Source organism: Kryptolebias marmoratus, linkage group LG8, assembly GCF_001649575.2.
Source record: "Kryptolebias marmoratus isolate JLee-2015 linkage group LG8, ASM164957v2, whole genome shotgun sequence".
Taxonomy (NCBI): Eukaryota; Metazoa; Chordata; class Actinopteri; order Cyprinodontiformes; family Rivulidae; genus Kryptolebias; species Kryptolebias marmoratus.
Window position 1 is genome coordinate 24565686 of NC_051437.1, and position 21230 is coordinate 24586915.

The 21230-nt window shown below is 37.1% G+C and overlaps 2 protein-coding genes across 2 annotated transcripts in view; one reads left to right on the top strand and one right to left on the bottom strand.

Moving 5' to 3' along the window:
• mtor (mechanistic target of rapamycin kinase) overlaps positions 1-21230 on the bottom strand; it is a 63431-nt gene that overhangs the window by 29077 nt on the left and 13124 nt on the right. The window contains exons 21-28 of the mRNA XM_017411317.3: positions 19941-20108; positions 17113-17225; positions 16644-16806; positions 16141-16233; positions 15696-15842; positions 15156-15298; positions 14769-14931; positions 13687-13832 (exon numbers count right to left, since the gene is read on the bottom strand). Of these exons, the coding sequence (XP_017266806.1) occupies positions 13687-13832; positions 14769-14931; positions 15156-15298; positions 15696-15842; positions 16141-16233; positions 16644-16806; positions 17113-17225; positions 19941-20108 (1136 nt within the window). The remainder of the gene's footprint in view (positions 1-13686; positions 13833-14768; positions 14932-15155; positions 15299-15695; positions 15843-16140; positions 16234-16643; positions 16807-17112; positions 17226-19940; positions 20109-21230) is intronic.
• angptl7 (angiopoietin-like 7) lies at positions 8578-11915 on the top strand. The gene is made up of 5 exons (XM_017411318.3): positions 8578-9136; positions 10220-10320; positions 10402-10596; positions 10857-11052; positions 11174-11915. Exons 1-5 carry the CDS (start codon positions 8776-8778, stop codon positions 11341-11343), a joined length of 1023 nt encoding a protein of 340 aa, XP_017266807.1. The 5' UTR covers positions 8578-8775; the 3' UTR covers positions 11344-11915.

Here is a 21230-nt window from a genome sequence, read left to right on the forward strand (position 1 = left end):
TCACATGAAATGAAGTGAAATACAAGCCCCCCCTGATTTAGGTAGTTTTGTAGCTGATTAAGAGTAAAAAAAGCAACATATTTAAATCCTTCGTCCTAATCTTTCTTGGCTGATAAAACTATTGAGTCACTGAAGCCCAAACAAAGAATAGCAATTCTTCTTTAGAAGAATGAATGTTAGTTAAGAAAAATGGCAGCAGAAACAGAATGGCACTGTCAAAACAAATGTGTCAGTGATTAAGTTGAGAAGACAAAGTAAAAGGTTTGAGTAAAAGGTATTCAATGAAATTAAGCGATGTAAATGTTCTACCTTTGTCCTCAGAAAAGGTCAAGTTAATTCTATTAGTATGGTTTGATGTTGAAGTTGGGTAAAACTAAAGAGGTTAAATATCATCCTACTCTGGACTAACAACTTTAATAAGTATATGATGCACCATTCCCTATCAAATCTAAATTAACTCACTGAAGAACATGTTTTTAAGACATAACGAGATAAATAACCTGTAGGTTGTTGTGTTAACAGGACAATAATCCCTCACCTGGTTCTTCAATGCTCTTCCATGGAAAAAACCCTTATCAGAACCATTAAACCATGCAAGCTGCCGCAGTGAATTTCAACAATGCAAAAATCAATGTTTTATTTTCCTACAAAGGTATTGTGACACGCAAATGTACTTGTTAGGATTCGCCACATTGATTTGACAAACAATGTGTTGTCTGTCAAGAAACCACAATTTCCGTGCTGCCACCGCATCTGGAAACACTTCTACAAACCACCAGTCTGTTATATTTCTTACACTAAAAAAAAACCCTGAGCAGCCAATACATCTGAAAAACGTAATGTTTGAAGAGCATTGGTATGCATTGAAGGTCCTCAGGACAGCAGGGAAAGGCTGATAAAGGATATGTGAGCATATAAGTCAAAAACCTGGTTTGAAGTAGGGCACAGTCAAAAAATATGATAAATTTGCACAGCGAAAGGTCATGCAAAATCTAGAAAAAAAACCCCACCTGCATGATGAAAGGTAAGAAAAGAAAATCTCACATACATAAAAACACCACCTGACCTCTTTAAATTATTTATGAACAGAGGGCAACCTGCATTAAAGAATAAAATCTTTCAATGTTATGGCTATGACTACAAATAGATGTACAAAAGTATGTAAATTCTTCCAAATTTTGATTCTGATTTATTTTTGTCCTGTTTAAATCTGGTTTGTTAGGAAAAAACTAAGGAAATAAAACTTCATACCACTGACATGGTGATTTGGATCTATCCTGGTGTATAAGACAGCAACTTATTTATAACTTATGTGTAAAAAATATCCTTCAAGAATATTTTATCACTAAATAACAGGTACTGGCCCATAATAACACAACGTAAGTCCTGAATCTTAGATCTTACAACGATAATAAATACTGTTTGGCAACATATGTGAGCACTTTGCAATTTTTAAAAGCCACTGGTGTAAATAAAATACAAGACTTGACTTTGTGGAAATCAAACTAAACAAAGTGTAATTGGATAAAATGAAGTCATTTTAGTAAACAAGCATTGTTTGTGACTCTCACGGAGGATGATGGAGGCCATTGTTTCAACAGTCAATTACACAACTATTACACAGCCTCCAATAAACACAACTTCCACAAAGAATTCTAAAAACAATGACGATATCACATAAATATGTTGTATATTCTGTCCTTTCTACTGGACACTTTGTTATCTGTTGCAAATTAAAAACCTTTCAAACAACATATGAACAAAAAACAGCAAGTTCTCCACCACACATCTATATCAAAGATGTCCAGATGTGTTTTTATCTGAAGACAAATCAGAATAAGAGTGTTTTCTACTGTAGACCCAGGAGATTTCATTGTCCCTCCACTGAAGCCATCTGGCTCCCAGCTTCAAGCACAAGCAGTCTAAATACATCCAGATGGAAAGGCCCGCATAATGCTCTTCTGAAGTAAAAACGTAACATGCAAAAAACTTATTTATATCACTGTCAATTTTGTATGTCGTAATTACCTAATTTTATTTCAATACAAAAATGTTTTTAAATTTGGATGTACCCTACACAAACTAGATACAGAAGCTATAATGGTTCTACACGAACTCAGCAAGCAAACCAGGTATTTTGACATGTTTGCTAAAGGTTAAACTGAATAATGTTGTGGGATAGAGGCACAGTGTTAGCAGTTGTTAATTAAACTAAGAACAGAAATCACACATAAAAATAATTAGTAAGCTACGACAAAGGAGATGAAATAGCCATCAAGTAAACTTTAAGCTGTAGTTAAATGAGGCACAAGTAGGCCATCTGTGTGACTATATAGTTGAAAATATTTTAATATTATACAGAATTGTTTTATGGGTGGGGGTTGAAGGCTACAGGACAAAAGGTATGGATCCTTATAAATGACTGTTATTAGCCAGCAACTACTGCTAATGCATGTAGAATGTGGGGAAAAAACACTTTTGGGCTTTTCACCTAAAGAACTGTTCATGTGCGGGCCAGCCAAACTGCAATCAATATTATTCCAGGGAAAAAAGGAAGTGATTTATCACATGCCATGAAAGAGGATCTTCATTGTGCAGACTCTCCACTGGTACAAAACAGAGGAGAACACAGCTGAAACAAACCACTGTCTTTGGAACAAAAACCGCCCAGGAGTAAAGGGTGTTGTTGGGGGAAATTAAAAAGGAGATTACCAGCCAAGATGAGCTCATGTTTATGAGAAAACAACTCAAGCGAAGCTACAAAGAGCCTGGATTGGCAAAAGTGCATAGGACAAATTCTTAACACAAAACAGCCATTGTAAGAAAAAATAATCTTATGTAGACAATAGACTCAGAAAAATAATTACAAAAAGATAAACAGCAATACCATAAAACCTTTTTGGCTTCTTATGGGGAAAATCTCATTTATTCAGATTTGTTCACTGGATCATAGTGGCCAGTGTAGTATAGACTAACTTTTATTTTTCTTTTGCACAGACAATCTCATTCAGACATCTGTCATGCACAACTGGTAAATGACTGACATTAATGAGTTGAAAACATTCCCACATTTTCAGCTGAATATTGTTACAGGCTCGACTGAGTTTTGAAAGAAAATTATACTGTTCTACTGATTGTTGACACATGAATCAGACATGAACAGAAGCAAGAAAACAGAGATATATTTGTAAAACCCTTTGTCAACATAGAAATAAGCCATAAAGGATTAAATTTAAAAACATGATAGAAGGTATATCGGACCTGATCAATAATAACTAAAAACTAAGAGGCCATAACATCCTTCAGTTGGAAAATGGGGGTTTGTCCTCCGGCAAGTTATTGACTCTCTATACCCCTGAAAATGTGAGTCAAAAAAGTGCTGCATATATAAAAAGTACAAACATAAAAGACTATTAGATATATGCTGTGTGTATGAATTAACCACTTGAAAGCTTTTTTTTTAAAAAAAGAACAAACACAAACCTAAAAGAACAAAACCCTGCCTGTTATTATTATACTCACGAGAAAAACAGAGCACTGAATAACCCCACAACTTAACATGATGACATTTTTATGTTTTTCTTTTTTCTGAAGTAAGTTAGGCATGTTAAGAGGCCACTGAGACATCAACGGGAGAAATTATTCAATTCCTATGTACACCAGACTACTGCCCACACTGGGACACGACTACAGTGTGTGGCCCTTGAAATCCTCCCTTTCAGGTCAAGAAGCCAACAGAACAAAGTGTCTCTATTGGTCCAGAAAGGAAAACACATGACGGTCACCTTAATGGAATGCTGCTGCAGAGAATGATCCGTACTAAACGTTTTGTTTAACAACTGTACCTTCCCCACGAAACATACTGACTGCATTTTAGTCCAATTATCTTATATTTTGTTTGCTTTATTAAATTTCAGTTCAATCAAGCTATAACTGATTTCTCTCTTGAACAACTGACATCAGCAGCAGAAACAGCAAATTTATTCAGGCAAAATGTAAAACAGGAAACTCCCAGTTATATTTACAGTGTCTCATTTAAACACAACCTAACAATTAGGAAATCTATTCCAAACGTGTTTTAAAAACTAAACACATAGCTGAGACAAAGTTAACTTTTTTGACTATTTTTGATATTAAGTGACAACAAAAATTACTATCAACTAAATGTATTGTTAACTAAAGTTTCTTTTTAGACATCAGTAAAAGCTATGTACTATATATCTCCAAGGTCATCATCACAGCCACAAAGCTCAGAAACACTTTAGAGTTGGCAGATAAATGGCCAATAACACCACTGTGTCATGAAATATATTTCTGAGAAAAGACCACATGGCAGATGCTCTTACACAAATGCAGAGAAAACAATTTAAAATGGATAGTACCTAATCCATTCCCTTCCTCTTCAGTTTTTAGTCCCAGCTACTGAGTTTGTTTAATTGAGCACAGACGGCAACAACTTGGCCTGTATTCAGGATATACAGTACGACAATGAACAACACCTGGCAGCCATCTGGTGGCTTAAGGCACCAGAGTTTTTGATGGTCTTCCAGGGCACAAAGTCTGCCGCCCTCAGCTAGAAGATGCCCTGGTGCATACTGTGTCCCTCATTATGGAAAGAATGGAACAGTTTATTTTATCCCTAAATATGACCAGGTTTAAAATAAATGCTGCTCACTCTATTATATTTGACTTTAAATCCAAGCCTGTTTGCCTGCCTTCAGACATTTACGATCCAACCCAATCAAACAGTAAATCGGGAGCTTTGCCTTTTCTCTCAGCTCCCTTCTAACCACCACAGACCGGAGCAGCACCATCATTACTGCTGACAAAGCATTGATACATTTATTCAACTATTGCTCCATCCATCCATCATTTGTGAACAAGCTACCAAGACACTAAAACTCCTCCACTTGAGGCAGAGATTTACCCCCAACCTAAAGGAAGAATTCTGCAGAATTTGGTCTCCAGAATTCTAAAGAATTCTGAAGAATTTTAAAGAATTCTGGAGACCAAATGCTCCTCCTAAACATAAATCACTCCAGTGCACACTAAAAGCCATGGTTTTAAGAAGCCAACACTGTCACATTATATGACAAAAAACAAAGCTCTAAGGTTCCCATACCAGACCTACCAACCCATGAATAAACCTTAAACTCTTTTCCATGAACATCACAAACTGGATTGGTAACAGGTGGAGCACTGGCAGAGTCCAACTCATACCACAAACAAGCTTGAATTTATACCCACAAAACAAACAAAGTTTTTGTTAGCTTTACAAGGACAGAAAAGCCCACAACAGCGACCACTTTACCCCATATTCTTGTAGCACTCCAATAACAACCCAGGGGGACGCGTCTTTGTTGAGGGTCCATAAAAGGATCACACTTATCAGCCTCCAAGGGAAAGTTTACTCCAGGGTGTTGGGTGATTAGCCTTAGTATTGTTTGTGTCAAACCTTAATCAATACCCTAATACTTTAATAATATACCCAAGAAGTGTTACATGTTTTTTGTCAATCTAATCACATAATATAAAAATTTTTGACACAATGGTACTCAAGTGCATTAGCTGCAAAGATTATTAAAATACTATTCAATTATATTTAATTTTTGATACAAAATGTTCTCATTTAGCCTCTGTGCTCACATAACCTATATGTGTAAAAGGCTGCTGGTAACAAAGATTATATGAGGTTTTGTAATTTGGAATCTATTGGCTGCTGATTTCACATCTTGTCTTTCTTATAAATGAACTCTCTGTGCTGACAGCTAAACTTGGTAATCACTCTCTGATTACAGAATGGCTTTTTACTGTTCTTGGGGACATAAAAATGCCTGAAGAAAGAAGCTTAAGAAGCTGCTTCAAAGCAGAAAAACACCATGAAGCTATCACTACAAACAAGATTCCACTGCACATTAGAGAAATAACACACATTGAAAAAGTCCTGGGCCAGAAGAAAAGGATGCCTTTGGGAAGCTCTGCTAAGAGTAAGATGTGACTCACAGAGCAGTTACCGCAATGAGAAAAAGCAGAAAAGAAAAACTGGCACACATCAGTGCATAAAGGTTAATATTTACAGGAAGACCAACAGGTAGTCAGGGGATCCAGTAACCAAAGATATCTTTGATTACAAAAGCAAAAAAAACAGAAGAAACAGTACGGAAGGTGCTAGATAGCATTATAATACTGTAATATTATAATCAGCATTATACACTGAGAGACAGACAGACAGAGAGTGTCTCCTAATTCAAGGAAATCATTTCACTACAATAAGACACCCATTCAGGAAGCTTCATTAGCTGCTGCTAATTCTATTAACATAAACAAACACAATTTGTTTTCTCATGTTGTAATTGTCCCTTTTTTTGTGTTTTAGGTTGAAACCACAACTATATCCACGTGACTAACTTGTACTTACTGTACTTATACATTAGGGAAGCCACAAAATCATAAAATGTTTTAGCTGAGGAAGTTTTTGTTCCTTTTTTTCTTTAATTGACAAACGAGTAAAATTTACCTCCTAATCGATTTAGATAAAACTAAACTAATAGGATGGCAATAATTCAAAACACACTTTCAAAGACAACTAAAAGAAACTCTCAAGGAATAAACAGAAAATTAGAAACCAATTCTAATTTCCTAGGCTCAGTATTCAGGAAACAGTGAAGCTAGGAAAAAGGACAGTGTGCCCAAATGTTTAGTGCCAACCCTGTGAAACATCAAAACAAATTAAAAAAGAGCACTTTTTATGTAATCCTTTGGAACAAGAAGACAAGCACTTTTTTATTCTCGAATCTCCAGTTCCTGTGACACAAAATAACTAAATTAACTGGTTAACCTTTTCCTTATTTGTTTGTTTGACAGTGTGATTATGTGAGAATGCCTGCCAAACATTCTGCCTTTTAGAAACAGAAAAGGCATGACCTTTTCAAAGTATAAAGTAAAATTGGTGGTGCGTGGTTATGTAATATAACAGTAGATGCCTGTTCAAGTGTTAAGCTTTGGTTTTCTAAAAATCGATCAACCTTTTGCACCACTTTAGGCCAATTTGTGCCAGACATAATTTTATGCTAAATAATATCCGTTTTTCTTAAATTTCAAGTAAGTTAGTTCTTATGTCACTAGTGTTCCAAAGAAAGCATATATGACCAAAATACTTCAGTAATAATAATATATTTTGAAATCATCACAAAAAATGTTATTTTATGATTGTATAAAAATTACCAGACTAACAGTAATGCTTTTTTACAACTGAATGAAAGACGAAAAGCACCATTCTGGCCCTTTCTGTGACTGACAAGTTGGACATTTTTAAAAGGGAAGACAACCCAGAAGTTGACATTTTGCAAACATTATTATTAGGCCACACAAACACCAGTTCAGCTGCAGATTTTAATAGTGGGTCTGACAAACCAGTTAACATAGGGAGGACAACATTTCCAGGCCATGAGTTACACTGTATCCTCCAAAACCACAGGTGTTAAAAACCTGGATCTGGCTTGTATTTGCAAAAGTCACTCTCAGTGGGTGTGTATTAGCTTCCAGAGGTTTTTCTTCCATGGAAATATTGCATTTTGAAAAGAATTATTGAGGCAATTATTCTGTCAAACATATTCAAGACAACTCCTTCACACAGGTCTTTAACTTTTATCCGGGTCATTATAGGGAAATGCAAATTAATTATGATACAAAAGACAAAATACAAGTGAGTGGTTCGTTTTAATGTTTACTAAAGCCTTTTGTTATTTTGAGGTTAAAAATATATAAAATATTTAAGATCTATATGCATGGTGGCAAAATGCTAAGCTTTAAAAAAAATGCAGGCATCATACAGTACTCAGTCTTGTTTTACTTGGATCTGAGCATATTTTCAGTGTTTTGATGGATTATTTCCTTTTAAAGTTTTATGGAGCTATTCTTCTTGTAATAACGCCCATTTGAAATTATACTCTAAAAGGCTTTGTTGAGGGGAAAAAAATGCCTTCTTAAAAATTTGCCAAAAAGGGTGGCATCAACAGAAAACAAAACCTACAATTAGGAGTACTTAGTGACTTCACACATTTCTCAGCAAGTGAAGACCAAATTTACAAGAAAAGTGGCAAGGCCTGAGGATAAAGTAAAATCTGTCATTAACGTGATAACTTAAGTGTGACAACAGACAAGGAAATTACCTCCAGCTGTTCCACAGCACGAAACAGCTATTCAGGATGCTTAAATAATATTTCAGCTACTCCGGAAAGTAAAGTCGAAGCGTTTAAAGATTTTGCATGATCACATACTAACAAATGCCACAAGTCCAGACAGTAACCCTTGTTCTCTTTTCTCATGCTCATGATGTTCTTCCAGCAACAAGCAAAAAAACTATTACTGCTCAGAAACCTTAAACACCTGACAAAGAAAGGGGGAAACGTGGGCGATTACTTTCACTCATCCTGTACAGGAAAGTGACGTAGTGGAGTAGTGGAGGGAGAAGAGAAAAAAAAAGTTGAAAAAGGTCCTCCACCCACAGGGTTGGACAGGGTCAGCACAACAGTGAAGAGGGGGAGGACCCATATGCAAACTATTTAAGATGCTCAACCAGAGAAGGCTTCTCAGAGGAATGAAGACAAACCATCGGTGAGCCGCTGGTCAAAAAGAGAACTTCAACTCAACTATTCAACATTTCTCTTAGCTTCACTAAACCTGAGTCTTTTGATACTTTAGAAACGAGAGCTCACACCACAAAAATTCAAAGACACCTAAAACAGGAGGATTGAGTACTTTTCAATCAGAAGAATGTCAAAAATGAATTTGAGCATTGTAGCCTTGGGAGTTGTGCTGCTCTTGTTAGCAGGAACTGAGGCCCAGAAGCCCAAGAAAAGACTGGTGCCTCCAAAGACCCCCAAGGGACAGTGCTGCGATGAGGTGCGCTCTCTCAAAGTTCAGGTGGCCAATCTGACCAGTATCGTTGAAGAAATGAGTCGCAAGCAGGAGACAGACTTGATTAATGTTGTGAGGCAAATAATGGAGCTGGACAAGCAGAAGCAGCAGCTAGATACTCGAGTCACAGAGGCAGAGAGCAAGTATTCAGAGGTCAACAACCGAGTGGAGATCATGCAGCTGCAAACTCTACAGTCAGCTACACAAACTTCATCAGGTGAGTTTTCCATCTCTAAAAAAATGATTGAATAACTTGAAAATTAGGAACAATTTTTGCTTAGCTGAATGCATTTTGTTTTGTGATTCTGGTGCATTTTTAAAATGTCTTTTACAGACATTTGTCTGTTGAGGTATTAAAACATCTTCTATTGTAAAGAAAAATAATTCAGAGTAAACTAAACATGAAAATTAAAATCTCTGACATACTCTTTCTTTCGGTTTATTTTAATTTGCGTTTGACATTTAGGTTTTGTTCTATTTTATTAGTATTAGTTATATTGTTAATAAGAAGTGACCATTCTTTGAGAGCCAAAAAGGGAAACTTTTTAAGTTATTCACAGGCTATCACCCAGTAGAATGTGAGCCGTTTTCAAATAGGCACAGACAGCATCACATACTGTATTTATTTTAGCTACAAAGTACTATAATCAGCCTTTGTTCATTGCTTTCTGGGCCCAAGTCAGCTGCTGGGAATCAGTTGCGGGGTTGATTACAGTGCACACAGTGAGCTGCCCAACAGGAGTAAAAAGTAATAATTTGGAACTGCACAGTTCCATCTGCAGGGATGTCAATAAATAGCTCCATCAAAGCCATATCTTCTGCACCATTCAGCACACCACTAATCAGCGCTGGCTGCTGTACAACCAACCATTACGTCGTTTATTATTTCAGTACCTGAACGGTGTGGTCTAACAGGGACTCATTCATGCTACACAAAAAGAGAACATAGAGACCTTTGTCAAACTTGAGTGAATCAGAGAGAGTAGCGGACAGGAAGGGATGTGCAGATTAAAAGAAGTGAAAAGTTTCCATATCTCGTCACATATAGGGCTCATTGCTCCACAGTGACATCATAGTCCTTTTAATTGCATCATTAAAAGGGATATGAGAGTAAAAAGTGGGACTTGTGTGAAACTTTTTTTGCTGTTTGCTTTTGACTGAACTTAAAGGTCTTTTTTTTCCTCTCTGTCAAGTCAATCAGATAACCCATAAAGCACTGTATTACAGCAGCCAGTTTTCCAAAAACACACATAAAACTTCACATGGTTTCAGCATAACTTGTAATATTTTTCTTTTCCAGATGCCATATATGACTGTGCATCACTTTTTGGCAGAAACTACAAAATCTCTGGCGTGTACCAACTCCCTAAAGATGATTTTCTGGGTACACCTGAGCTCAGTGTAAGTTTGATTTGCATCTTGCGCTGTTAGTTTCTCTTGTTCTCACAGCAGTCAGCCAAAACAACTGCTCTTTTGTTTCAGGTCTTCTGTGACATGGAGACAAACGGCGGTGGTTGGACTCTGATTCAACGACGCAAGATTGGCCTGACATCCTTCAAACAAGACTGGAAGCAGTACAAAAGGGGATTTGGATCTATCCGAGGGGACTTCTGGCTAGGCAATGACAACATCTTCCGCCTAACAAGGCAGCCCAGTACACTCAGGATTGAGATGGAGGTATGTGTTGGAAAGCACAGCAGTCATGTGGGTTTGGGTTGACGCACTGCAGGGCAGGTTATTTAAACCATGCGTAAACCATTTCATAGCCAGAGGTTGGAATCCATGAATATAGACAGGACCACTTTATATCTATTAGTACTGAAAGAAAGAAAATTACTAATAAATCAATATAACCGCAGACCACAAGAGCTAATAATCTCAGTTTCTTTAACTGGCCCTCATTAAAGCATGTTATATGTTTTTTTTTTCCAATGCAGGACTGGGAAGGAGAAACACGCTATGCTGAGTATGGCTTTTTCACTGTGAGTAATGAGCTCAACAGTTACAAGCTCTTCCTAGCCAACTATAGTGGAAATGCTGGAAACTCACTGCGCTACCACAACAACACCAACTTCAGCACCATCAACAAGGACAACGACAAATGTGTGGATGACTGCGCTTCCCTGCGCAAAGGTAACACACAAAGCTAAACACAGTCAAAACATTTTAGGTATTCGTTTACAGTAGATAAAAAAACTAGATGTATCTCTTTAGCCAGCCTTGAGTTTAATTATTTTTTCCTCATCCTTCCCAGGTGGATACTGGTATAACTGCTGCACTGACTCCAATTTGAACGGCGTTTTTTACCGCTACGGTGAGCACACAACGAACACAGATGGGATCACTTGGTATGCGTGGCACGGCCCCAACTACTCTCTCAAGAGAGTCGAGATGAAGGTCCGGCCAATGAATTTTCAACCATAAGTGCTTCAGCTGCTCCTACTGGACCAAGATTATACATACAAATATCAAGAGATCTAACTAATAACCTGCTCAACCAAACTGTGGCTTTTCCTTTGACTGCGAAAAGAAAGAAATGGCTGTTTGTGATGTCTGGTAAATTACAGTCAGATGAATGTGTAATGTTTATGCCGTATTTGATTGTAAATTGTAGTTAATTTTGAGTATTTATCAGTAAAATATTTTGTTTTGATTTTTTTTAAGGCTTTGATCAATGTTTTTTTTAACCACTGACCCATTTGGGCTCCTGGATTTTGATCATTTCTCTCACTTGTGTTGAAAGCACTAGGATTGTTTTTATTTCATACAAGTTCAAATCAGATTTAAACCATAAAAGCTAATAGGAGATATTTAAAACGAGTCTAAATGACTTGATGTGGATTTGATGTACCCCTAAAGGTATTTCCTGTAACTCACACAGCATTTGTTTCCTTGTAAAACTCTGAAAATTCATTATGGAAATGTGTAATTTGTAAAATGTGTACAGCTCTTTAACTATGTTTTATATGAGAGAAAATAAAAAATATTTTTTAAAAGAAACATAGCCCAAAGACTCAATCAAATGAGTATTTATAAATACACCCTATCACTAAATCATTAACTACAGTACATGTTTTAATTAAGCAAAAACAAAAAATCTGAATGGAAATCCAGTTCTTGCTTCCATTTATGTGAAGTAATTGCAACATTTCTGACTTTAGCTCCTAACCTTTAACACTTTGGTCATCTGCTGACATCCTGGCCAAAAGGTCAAAGGGTACATAAGCCAAAAGAAGGAATGAGACCACACATGCTCTACTCTGCCATATAGTTAAATGCCTCTGAGGTTTCCTACCATGAAAAGCAAAACACTAGTTTATTATTCTTACGACCAATTAGGAATCTCTTTGAGCCTTCAACAACCTGCAGCCAGTGAGCTCTGCATTTACAGGCTCCTTTTAAACTAAACTGAGACAGATCGATCCTAGAGTACAATGAAAAAGATCGATAAGATCTATTTATCAATAAAGATAGATAAATCTTTATTGATCCCTTGGGAAGACTCCTTCAGGGGAAAATTAAAGATAGAGTGGTTCAGCAACAGAGACTACCTTAGTAGAGTTCTGGTCTTGACTTTTGTGTAATCTTTATGGATATACTTTGTCACTCTGTTAAAAATATATTTTTCAAAAATTCATTTGGATTTATAAAACAGGTGTATAGATTTGTCATTATCAAGCAAAATATTTATAACAATGGGTTTCAACAAATATTTTTCACAGACTAGTGAAAGCAATTAATTAAACATTCATATATTTACACCTAATTAGTTTAGCAGAAAATTGATTATTAAATCTAGCACAAGATAAAATTATTAACTATATAGATTAAGATAAAACAATCTTTTACAGATATTTATGATTCTTATATCAGGTTTTACCCCATCATAAAGACTCAATTAACAGTATTCCTGCATGCTGCTAAAGAATAAGGACGATTTTTTTCCTTTTAATTTCTCGGATCTGAGAATTGGATCATTTTCCAATTATTCAGCTGATGTAAAAATCTCTCATTAATCATGAAAAATATATTTATTTCTCAGTTATTAGGATTTAATACATTGAACGTTATCTATGAAATAAACACCTGTACTAATTGGAAAATCATGATGATGCTTCCTTGTCATCAAAACGAGTGCCTCAGAACATTTCTTTTTCCAATACAGCCAGGACTGAGAAAATGAAGGCTTTTAGTGTTTTGCATCCTGGGTTCTAAATTTTTTTATGGGAAATCCTAGAGAGGTGAGAAACAGATGGGGATAACACCAGAGTGCCGGCTCCCATCATTCATCATCATCACGGCTCCCAAGAAATTGAAAACAGGCCTCAAAGAAACACAAGTCCAGACACTCACAGATGAAAAAGAAGCAGGCGTCCAATTAGATGCCTGGAAAACAGATTTCTCCACGCCATGCCAATAGTACAGAAATGAAAAAAAAGAAAGAAAATGGAATGGAAAAGATGACTGAAGATATCGAAGAGTTTTGGGGGAGACTGATATGTATGATATCATTTCTACAGATTAGATGAAAGATTGGCTCCAAGAAGAAAGTTTGTGTGTTTTAAGCAACAAATACTAATGTTTTTATTGTACCACACACCAAACAATTAAATACAATGTTCTGTTTATTTACCCAGCTTTTGTTGGTTTTTTTCTGTTAGATTATGTGATTTAGAGAGAATTGAATCCAACTTTATAAAGTTTACGAAAGCCTTGTGTGTTTGTCCTCAAGATGCCATTTATTTCTGGGACTTTCAGCCCTCCTACCTGATAAGAGACTCCAGGATGAGAGGAGAGGGACCTTTCTGAAACTCCAGCTCTTTGTAATGTAGCGCCTTGGCGTAAGCACGACATTTGGCCGCTCTCTCTCCGAGCAGCACAATGCCATTATCGTCTCTGAGGGGTAGAGGGCCCTGGAAAAAGAAACAGACTAAATAAAATAACCAACATAAATTTACAAATGACTGTACACACTGTTGTTTTTTTATCTATACTATTCTCAAACTCCAACGGCAGCCAAATTCCTTATTTTCCCACAGTATGAATAGAAGACGTTATACTTGATTCTACAGAAGTCCTCGTTAAAATGGTGTATAATGATCAAACCATGACAGTCTCAGCCCTCAAAGTAACTGTGCCATGGCTACATAGCTCAACTTGTGTGGTCAAACAGAAAAGCAGAGACGAGTTCTCATCTGGAAATGCTTGCTCTGTTAATCTCTGAGTAGTTTAACAACACCTAAGTGACCAATAATTGATATAATTTTAGGGTTCAGGCTTTCTGATCAACGTTTTCACTGTCAGACTGCTCTGATGTAAAGGTTAGCTTTTTACTTAAAGCACAAAAACACTATTAATTTTCATGCAAGACCACTTGCACTGTGTAACACAGATATCCAAAGTGAAGAGAACAAAAAATAATAGAAGATCAACAAAACATTACAGTAAATGAGCAGTCAGTTTCTGGCTCATCTAAGTAACAATTCAACACACACGGTGAATACTTTTATGCACTGCTGGCTTTGTAGAAAAGTAAATGAAAAACAGTACGTGGAAGTATTTGTCTGGTTAAATTAAGAAGTATTCTGCCCCCTGCTTGCTTAAAAATTGATCACTTGATCATTTTGATTAATCAGTTTATAATGGAACCATTTTTAATCAATTTAGACTTAAGAAGAACAAACAAAAATGAAGTCATTTGTGTGCCATCTTATAGGATGATGAAAATTACAGCACAGTCACAACTACTAATTATTAATGTGGAACAATGAGTAAAAACAGAACAAAAATAAAGAAATAAATGAGTAGGACTTTGAAACAATTGGGATTGGATGCTGTTTACTGCCCACCTTGTCACTGTGCTCCATGAACTCTGCCAGGTTGAGCAGCGTCTGTGTGACCTCAGCAATATCTTGGGAGGTGAGAGCCAACTCGATGCTTCGGATCAGCTCATCCTGCTGGTCTTCGCTCAGCTCAGACCAACAAGACAGAAAAGCTGCATTGAACAGGTCTCTGTAGACAAAAAAAAAACAGCATTTACAAAGTCAAATAAAATATAATCAAAGATTTGACACTTTATATCTCTGCCTGACGAGAAATTAAGTGAATGGTATTGGCTTTGGTGGTTTATAAAAGCTGTGAAGAATTGAACATCACAGACAAGAAAACAAAATTGAGAAGAACTAGTGGGAGGAGGAAGTGGAGCAAGAAAAGTAGACATGTCAGTTATGGTGTACCTGGCAAGAGGAATATAGGTTTGTGCCAGAGACCAACATGATCGCAGTGCTGGGGAAGATGACTCTTTGAGCAGGACAACACTCAAGCGCCGCAGCCACTCCAGCCAGTCATCTTTGGACACCTTCCTAGCAGCACCCCAAGCCTGCAAGAGGAGAGAAACCAGTGATTTCAAAAGGCATCGGGAACTGTGTGGGAGCATCAGTTTTTCCAGACTTGAGAATATTGAAACCATTCAAATAAAGCACACGCTTCTCATTTTCAAACCATTTCGTGACCCCATGAGCTCTAAAAGTAAGCGTCAGCATTCGTAGTGTTCTTCTGCTCATTTGTGGAAGTTTTTATTGTAATTTATCATTGTATTGTTGATTTAATTGTCATCACTAGAAATAAACTATGGGTTTGCAGTCAGACATGTTTACTGTATAGATTTTCAGCACCTGCAACAACACCAGTAAACAAACATTGCACTTTTATGTGCCGTCTTTTGAAATGGATGTAGAAATAGGAATTCAGTTTTCAAAGACAAAAATTCTGCTTACTTTTTGAAGTGCGGTAGTGCTAACGTGAAGCTTTTTCATAGGGCCTGGCTCCACAGGGCCAGTGACCAAAGCATCACCTTGGTTCCCCCGAGACTGGCGGTGTTGGAAGATTAAAGGGTCCTCTTCCTCCTCTGCCAGAGTATAACCCTATTATGGCCACAAATACACACATAAACTCACAGAGGCCACACGCAAACAGCCCACACGCATGCTAACTGTTGATCAAAGCATCAAAACATGTTTTATGAATCTGCATTTCCTCCGAGTGGGGAATGCTGATAAACAGAAAACTGTACGTAAAATGTTTGTTTCGATTTGTTTTTATTTTGTGTCATGGAAACTTTTGTTTTTTAAACCTGGCTGAGGAATGCTCATGAATAAAGAGATACGCTTTAAATTAGTGACTGATATTATATCTGAACCTGAATATATAATAAATGCTTACTTTCACAATACGACATATGAGTATGTCATATCTCTGGTGATTGATCCTGTGCTTCAGCATCACCTTGTTCACCATGGGGATGAAAATCTGGTACTGTAAACACAAAGAAAGGACCTTCAGTAAATAAAACTCAACGTGTGCTTCATGTGGTTTAGTCTAGATACGTCTTTCCTTTCACCATAAAATAAATAAGTGGGTATGAAGCACGAGCATTTAACCTCTGCAAGTCACACATCAAAGGTTCCTCCACATGTTTGTTGCCAAACATAGCTGGAAGGAATTCTAGTGGTTCCGAGTTTAGACCTCAAAACAATACAAGGGTGTAGGGGTACGAAGTAGAAGGCACACAAGGAGAGGAAGTGCAAAACGTGACCTCATTCACTCATAAACATCACCACCCGCCGGCACAGTCAGTGACATAAGCAGTCTGGTAGGAAGTAAGAGAGACTGGGGGAGAAAGTGCTGCAGAAATGCTGTTCATGTGAAGAGACAGACGGGACTACCTTTTTTCCTAACTGGAAAACTAGCGAGGACAGGGTGTCCATGGCGGTGGAACGCAGCTCGGGCGTGCTGTCAAGTGTCCTCACGATTGGGTGTATAATACGTGAAGCGTAGTCTGTGAAGTCCAGGGACTCCGTGAGACGGTCAAGTGTCTCTAAGGCAACCCTGAGCCGCAAAGAAAAGCAGAAAATGCTCAGTGTCACTTCAGTATTGTAGGAGGCAGAGACAAACAAAAACACACCCTACTGAATAGGACCATAGAAATATATTAGAATTTTTTTTACTTTTAAATACTTTTTTGGCTATTAGAAGTAAACAAGTTGATCTAACCATAGTTTTAGTTTCTGTGATGCTATGGTACAAATTTCATTTGTGTCAAATTAACAGATTCCACTGTAAAATCAAGTGAAAGTGATTTTAATCTCTGCTCTAAAACTCACTCTAGGACTAAGTGAGTAAAGCAGTACTAACTTTCGGGCTGGCAGGGGAACATCAGGGGCGTCAAACAGTTTGACGATGGGAGGCAGCAGCAAGTGAAGGTAGTCATCCAGGTTAGCGCCGAACAGCTGGATGGCAATGAGCAGCTGAAAAAGAAAACAGATATTTATACTTAATCTCACAGCTGTTTCAGTAAATCAGGAGCTTTTTTTAGTTTAAACAAGTTAGCAGCACAAACACAGGGCTTCGAGAAACAGCTTTCAAAACAAGAATTCTCCAGTTTCTTATAATCTAAAACCAAAACATATCCATCTTTAAGTACTGTGAACTCTGTACCACTCTGCTGTGATGAAAAGGGAGCTGAACTGCAAGGCAAAACTCTCTCACCATATACCGGTCGGTGTACATTCCTACCCTCACCTATGGTCAAGAGCTTTGGGTAGTGACCGAATGAAAATTCTTAAAACATTTAAAAAAAAAAAAAAACAGACCAAACAATTTCTTAAAAACTCACTTTTTGTTGTTACACATTTAAAACTTGACACTTTTGATTTTGCTGATGATCCACTGCCTAATTTCTCTCTCACTAAATAATTAATTCACATCACATGCTTCATGAGGTGGAATAAATGTACTCAGGTCCCAGTTTTAGCCCAGCTGCAGACAATACCAGTGTAATAAAAGTAATAGTAAAATAAACTATAGTAAACTATATAGTAGAACAAAAAACAACCATGTGTATCTCATGACACCTTCAAGAAACTAGAGCCTAAAGCTGTTATTACCATCAATGCACAAAGGTATTGCACGTGGTATGAGCACACAGGATCACAGAAACTCCATAAAAGTGTTTGGGTGTTTGAGTGATATGTGGTAATATAAAAATAAAAAAAGCAAAGATCTGCAATGCATCAAGTCATGAAGTTCACATATCACAAACACACATTTTATCATTAAATTAGGACTTTTAAAAGACGTCAGTGATCTCCAACATATACCATGACCACTTCTGCACCGTCAACCCCTGTCTAAAGTTCACACGGCGAGACAGCAGGAAGCTGAGGTGAGTTGCACGAGCGTGTGTGTGTGTGTGTGTGTGCGTGTGGTTTAGTGTGGGGGATGCTCAGCTGAACAGTGCCATGAAATGATGGAAGTATGTTTTTCTTTTCTTCTCTTTTGACCCAGAATGTAATCTGACTCCCAATTCCTTCATTTTATGACCCCCATCCTGTGCCTGAGATTAGACTCCAGACCCAGACCAGACTTATAGACTATCCAGACTGCGGGCTCCTAAATTATGCGACATTGTAAACGTTGAGACAAAAGAATACCGAAAAGGATGACTAGATGACCATTCTGCTTATGACTCTGTCTTTGTGTTCTCTACACAAACTGTGATTTAGGGTTTGTAGGAAAAATCCTGACAGCGTTGGCATGAGCTGCCGAAACCAGAGAGTGTGTTACTTTCAGGTTTCTGGCATCTTTGAACTGACATATTACAAGTGAAAAGCTTAAACCTCTACGATTCTGATGGAGACCGCAAACAGAAAACAGCAGCCCAACAAGTCAGCTCAGAGTTGTAAAAACTGTGGAGTGATGGAAGCTCTTTTAAAACATCAGCTGTTCTTGGCAGTACCAACACTAAAAATAAAATCTTAAATTTCATCTTGATGTTGTGCATTAACTAAGAAATTTATGACACTGCACACATCACATTATGCTGGTAGAGTCTCATGTGTAAATGCATGCAAAAGACTCCAAACTGCAGAAATGTAAAAATAAAATCATATATTTCTTGTTCTAATATTGGTACTTTGTAAAGCTTTTGGATATGTCACAACAAACAAAAATCTAAATGTTGCATATATATTTTCTCCTCAGCTCACTGGTATAAATGCTGGAATGAGTTTCATGCGGCTTTTACAGGGTTCATGAATAAAAACAACTGCTCCCTACAGCTGAAAGTGGTCAAAAATTATTTTAAGTACCCTTCAATGAATCTGGACAGAATGATAGGTGATTAATTCTTCCTTTCTCATAACTAAATGCCAATTTACCAGTTCTGTAATACTTGTAATAATTTGATAACAACAAGAACAGCAATACAAAACAAATATGACATACAAAATATAAGAAAAACTCATGAAAAACCACTATATTTGGAAATGGCAATGAACCCAAACAAAAAAATTAAAACAATCTTGGCCCAAGTCAATAAGAAAGCTGGGGTTGTGATTTAAACTGGCACCTCCAGTGAAAATGAATAAAAGGAACACAAAGACCACCCACACATCTCAAATTAGCGACTCCATAAAACAAAGTCTCATTTTTAATATTTCCTTTCAGAGAGATTGCAGCAAGTGCTTTTATGAAACAACTTCATTAATTTTTTTTAGTTTTAGAGACTGCTGTGCACTCTGGCAGGCAAGCATTCATGGGACATTAATTCATGAAATATGCTTTTAATTTGTTAATCCCCTGCTGGGGAGGGGATGGGGTATTTCAGCCTAAACTGTAACCATGACTAAAGCCTCAGACGTAATTTATTTCTGCAAAGTCTCAGTTTATTAAACCTGAGTATCTTTATGCAGTTTATTCATCTCAACTCATAGCTCATTTTCATTGCTTTTTAATAAGTTTTTATACTACAAACGCTGAGGTATAATTTTCCAAAATACAGGTGAAGTCTCAACCTCTAGACAATAAAATGGGATAGGTAAATGAATATTTTACAGTGTACACAACAACAAAGTCAGAAGAAATGAGACAGAATTATAGAGCCACTGCTTCAATCTGAAGAGAGTAATTATAGACCAGGACAAGATGCTTTTGTCCTCTGAGCTGCAAAGTGACGTACTCACCTTGATGGTAACACTGCGCCCAGTGCTGTTATCGTGCATGAAGACACGCAGCATGTGTGGGATCAGCTGAGGCAGGTAGAGCTTGAATTCGCCCCCCAACGCCACCACAATCTGCTCTATAAGGAGGATGATGGTGTTCTGCATGGGGTTGTTTGGTGTCCAGTACTCCTACAACACAGATCAAAATATGTTAATATTGACTGGAAACCATTCTTATGTTTCATACTTATGAGCTCTTCACAAAAAAACTAAACAAGTAAATTTCATTACATAACAGCTGTACTGAGATTTGCGGTCAGTAACATGCAGCCTGTAGAGTTTTAGATGGTGATTTTACATTCTCAGTGGCTCAGTGCTTGAAATCAGTCTTCTGGCAATAACACTGTGTAATAATATCTTCTGAAGCAGAAATACTTCACTACCTTTCTGAGCTGTTTCACATTTTTATACCAGTCTATTAAATACAAAGTGGCCAAATCTCTCTCTAAAATATTTATCAATATCTACAAAATAAGGTGATAGACACAATAATTATAGTCTTTGTACATCTATGAAGTTTGAACTTAATTTTGATACCCAGGAACTGTCACCAAATCAGTGGTTTCCAATCATTTCAGCCCCAGACCCACAAAGTGACAAAGACAGACACTTGTTTCCCCATATATCTTTGGTTGAAGTGTACATAAATTGCTAATAGGCCAATTAAACAAGGGCATAATAACAACACAAACAGCCTCAGCAATCATAAGACCATTTTATCCATTTATAAAACTACTTTTTATATCTTGCAATATAAGGAGGCAGAAATTTGCCTTTAGCAGTCTCTTTAAATTTTATTTTGTTTCCAGGGATCATTTTAAGGCCTCTGACTTGATGTTGCATAACCAATAGGGAGGTTCCAACCCCATCTATGGGAACCAGGACCTAAATCAACCCTAATGCCTAAATGTGAAAAAAAATACAACAATATTAGGACGGTTCATCCAAAGCACCTTGCAATACGTCATCCACCTCGCTCAAATACAAATCTGAGATCCTAAGCAAGTCTGCAGAAATGGGTTAAAATGTGTTTTCATCAACAGTGTGTGAGAGAAACACCTGCACATACTTTTCTCTGGAGATATTGAAATTTCAGTTGCCAGAAACAGAGAATGAACCACACTAAACGGCAAAAAATGAAGAAAATTTCCTGTCAAGTGGAAGTGATATTTTGCTTGTGTTCATTATAATATTACAATAAAGAATCTGAGCACAGTCACTCTGCACGTTGGAAATAATAAAGGTGGTTGT

Bases quoted from the DNA above. Each gene is read 5' to 3' on its own strand.
- angptl7 (XM_017411318.3), top strand. From the start codon at position 8,776: ATGTCAAAAATGAATTTGAGCATTGTAGCCTTGGGAGTTGTGCTGCTC. The intron at 9,137-10,219 runs GTGAGTTTTCCA...TTTCTTTTCCAG, and splicing joins AGCTACACAAACTTCATCAG to ATGCCATATATGACTGTGCA. The intron at 10,321-10,401 runs GTAAGTTTGATT...CTTTTGTTTCAG, and splicing joins TGGGTACACCTGAGCTCAGT to GTCTTCTGTGACATGGAGAC.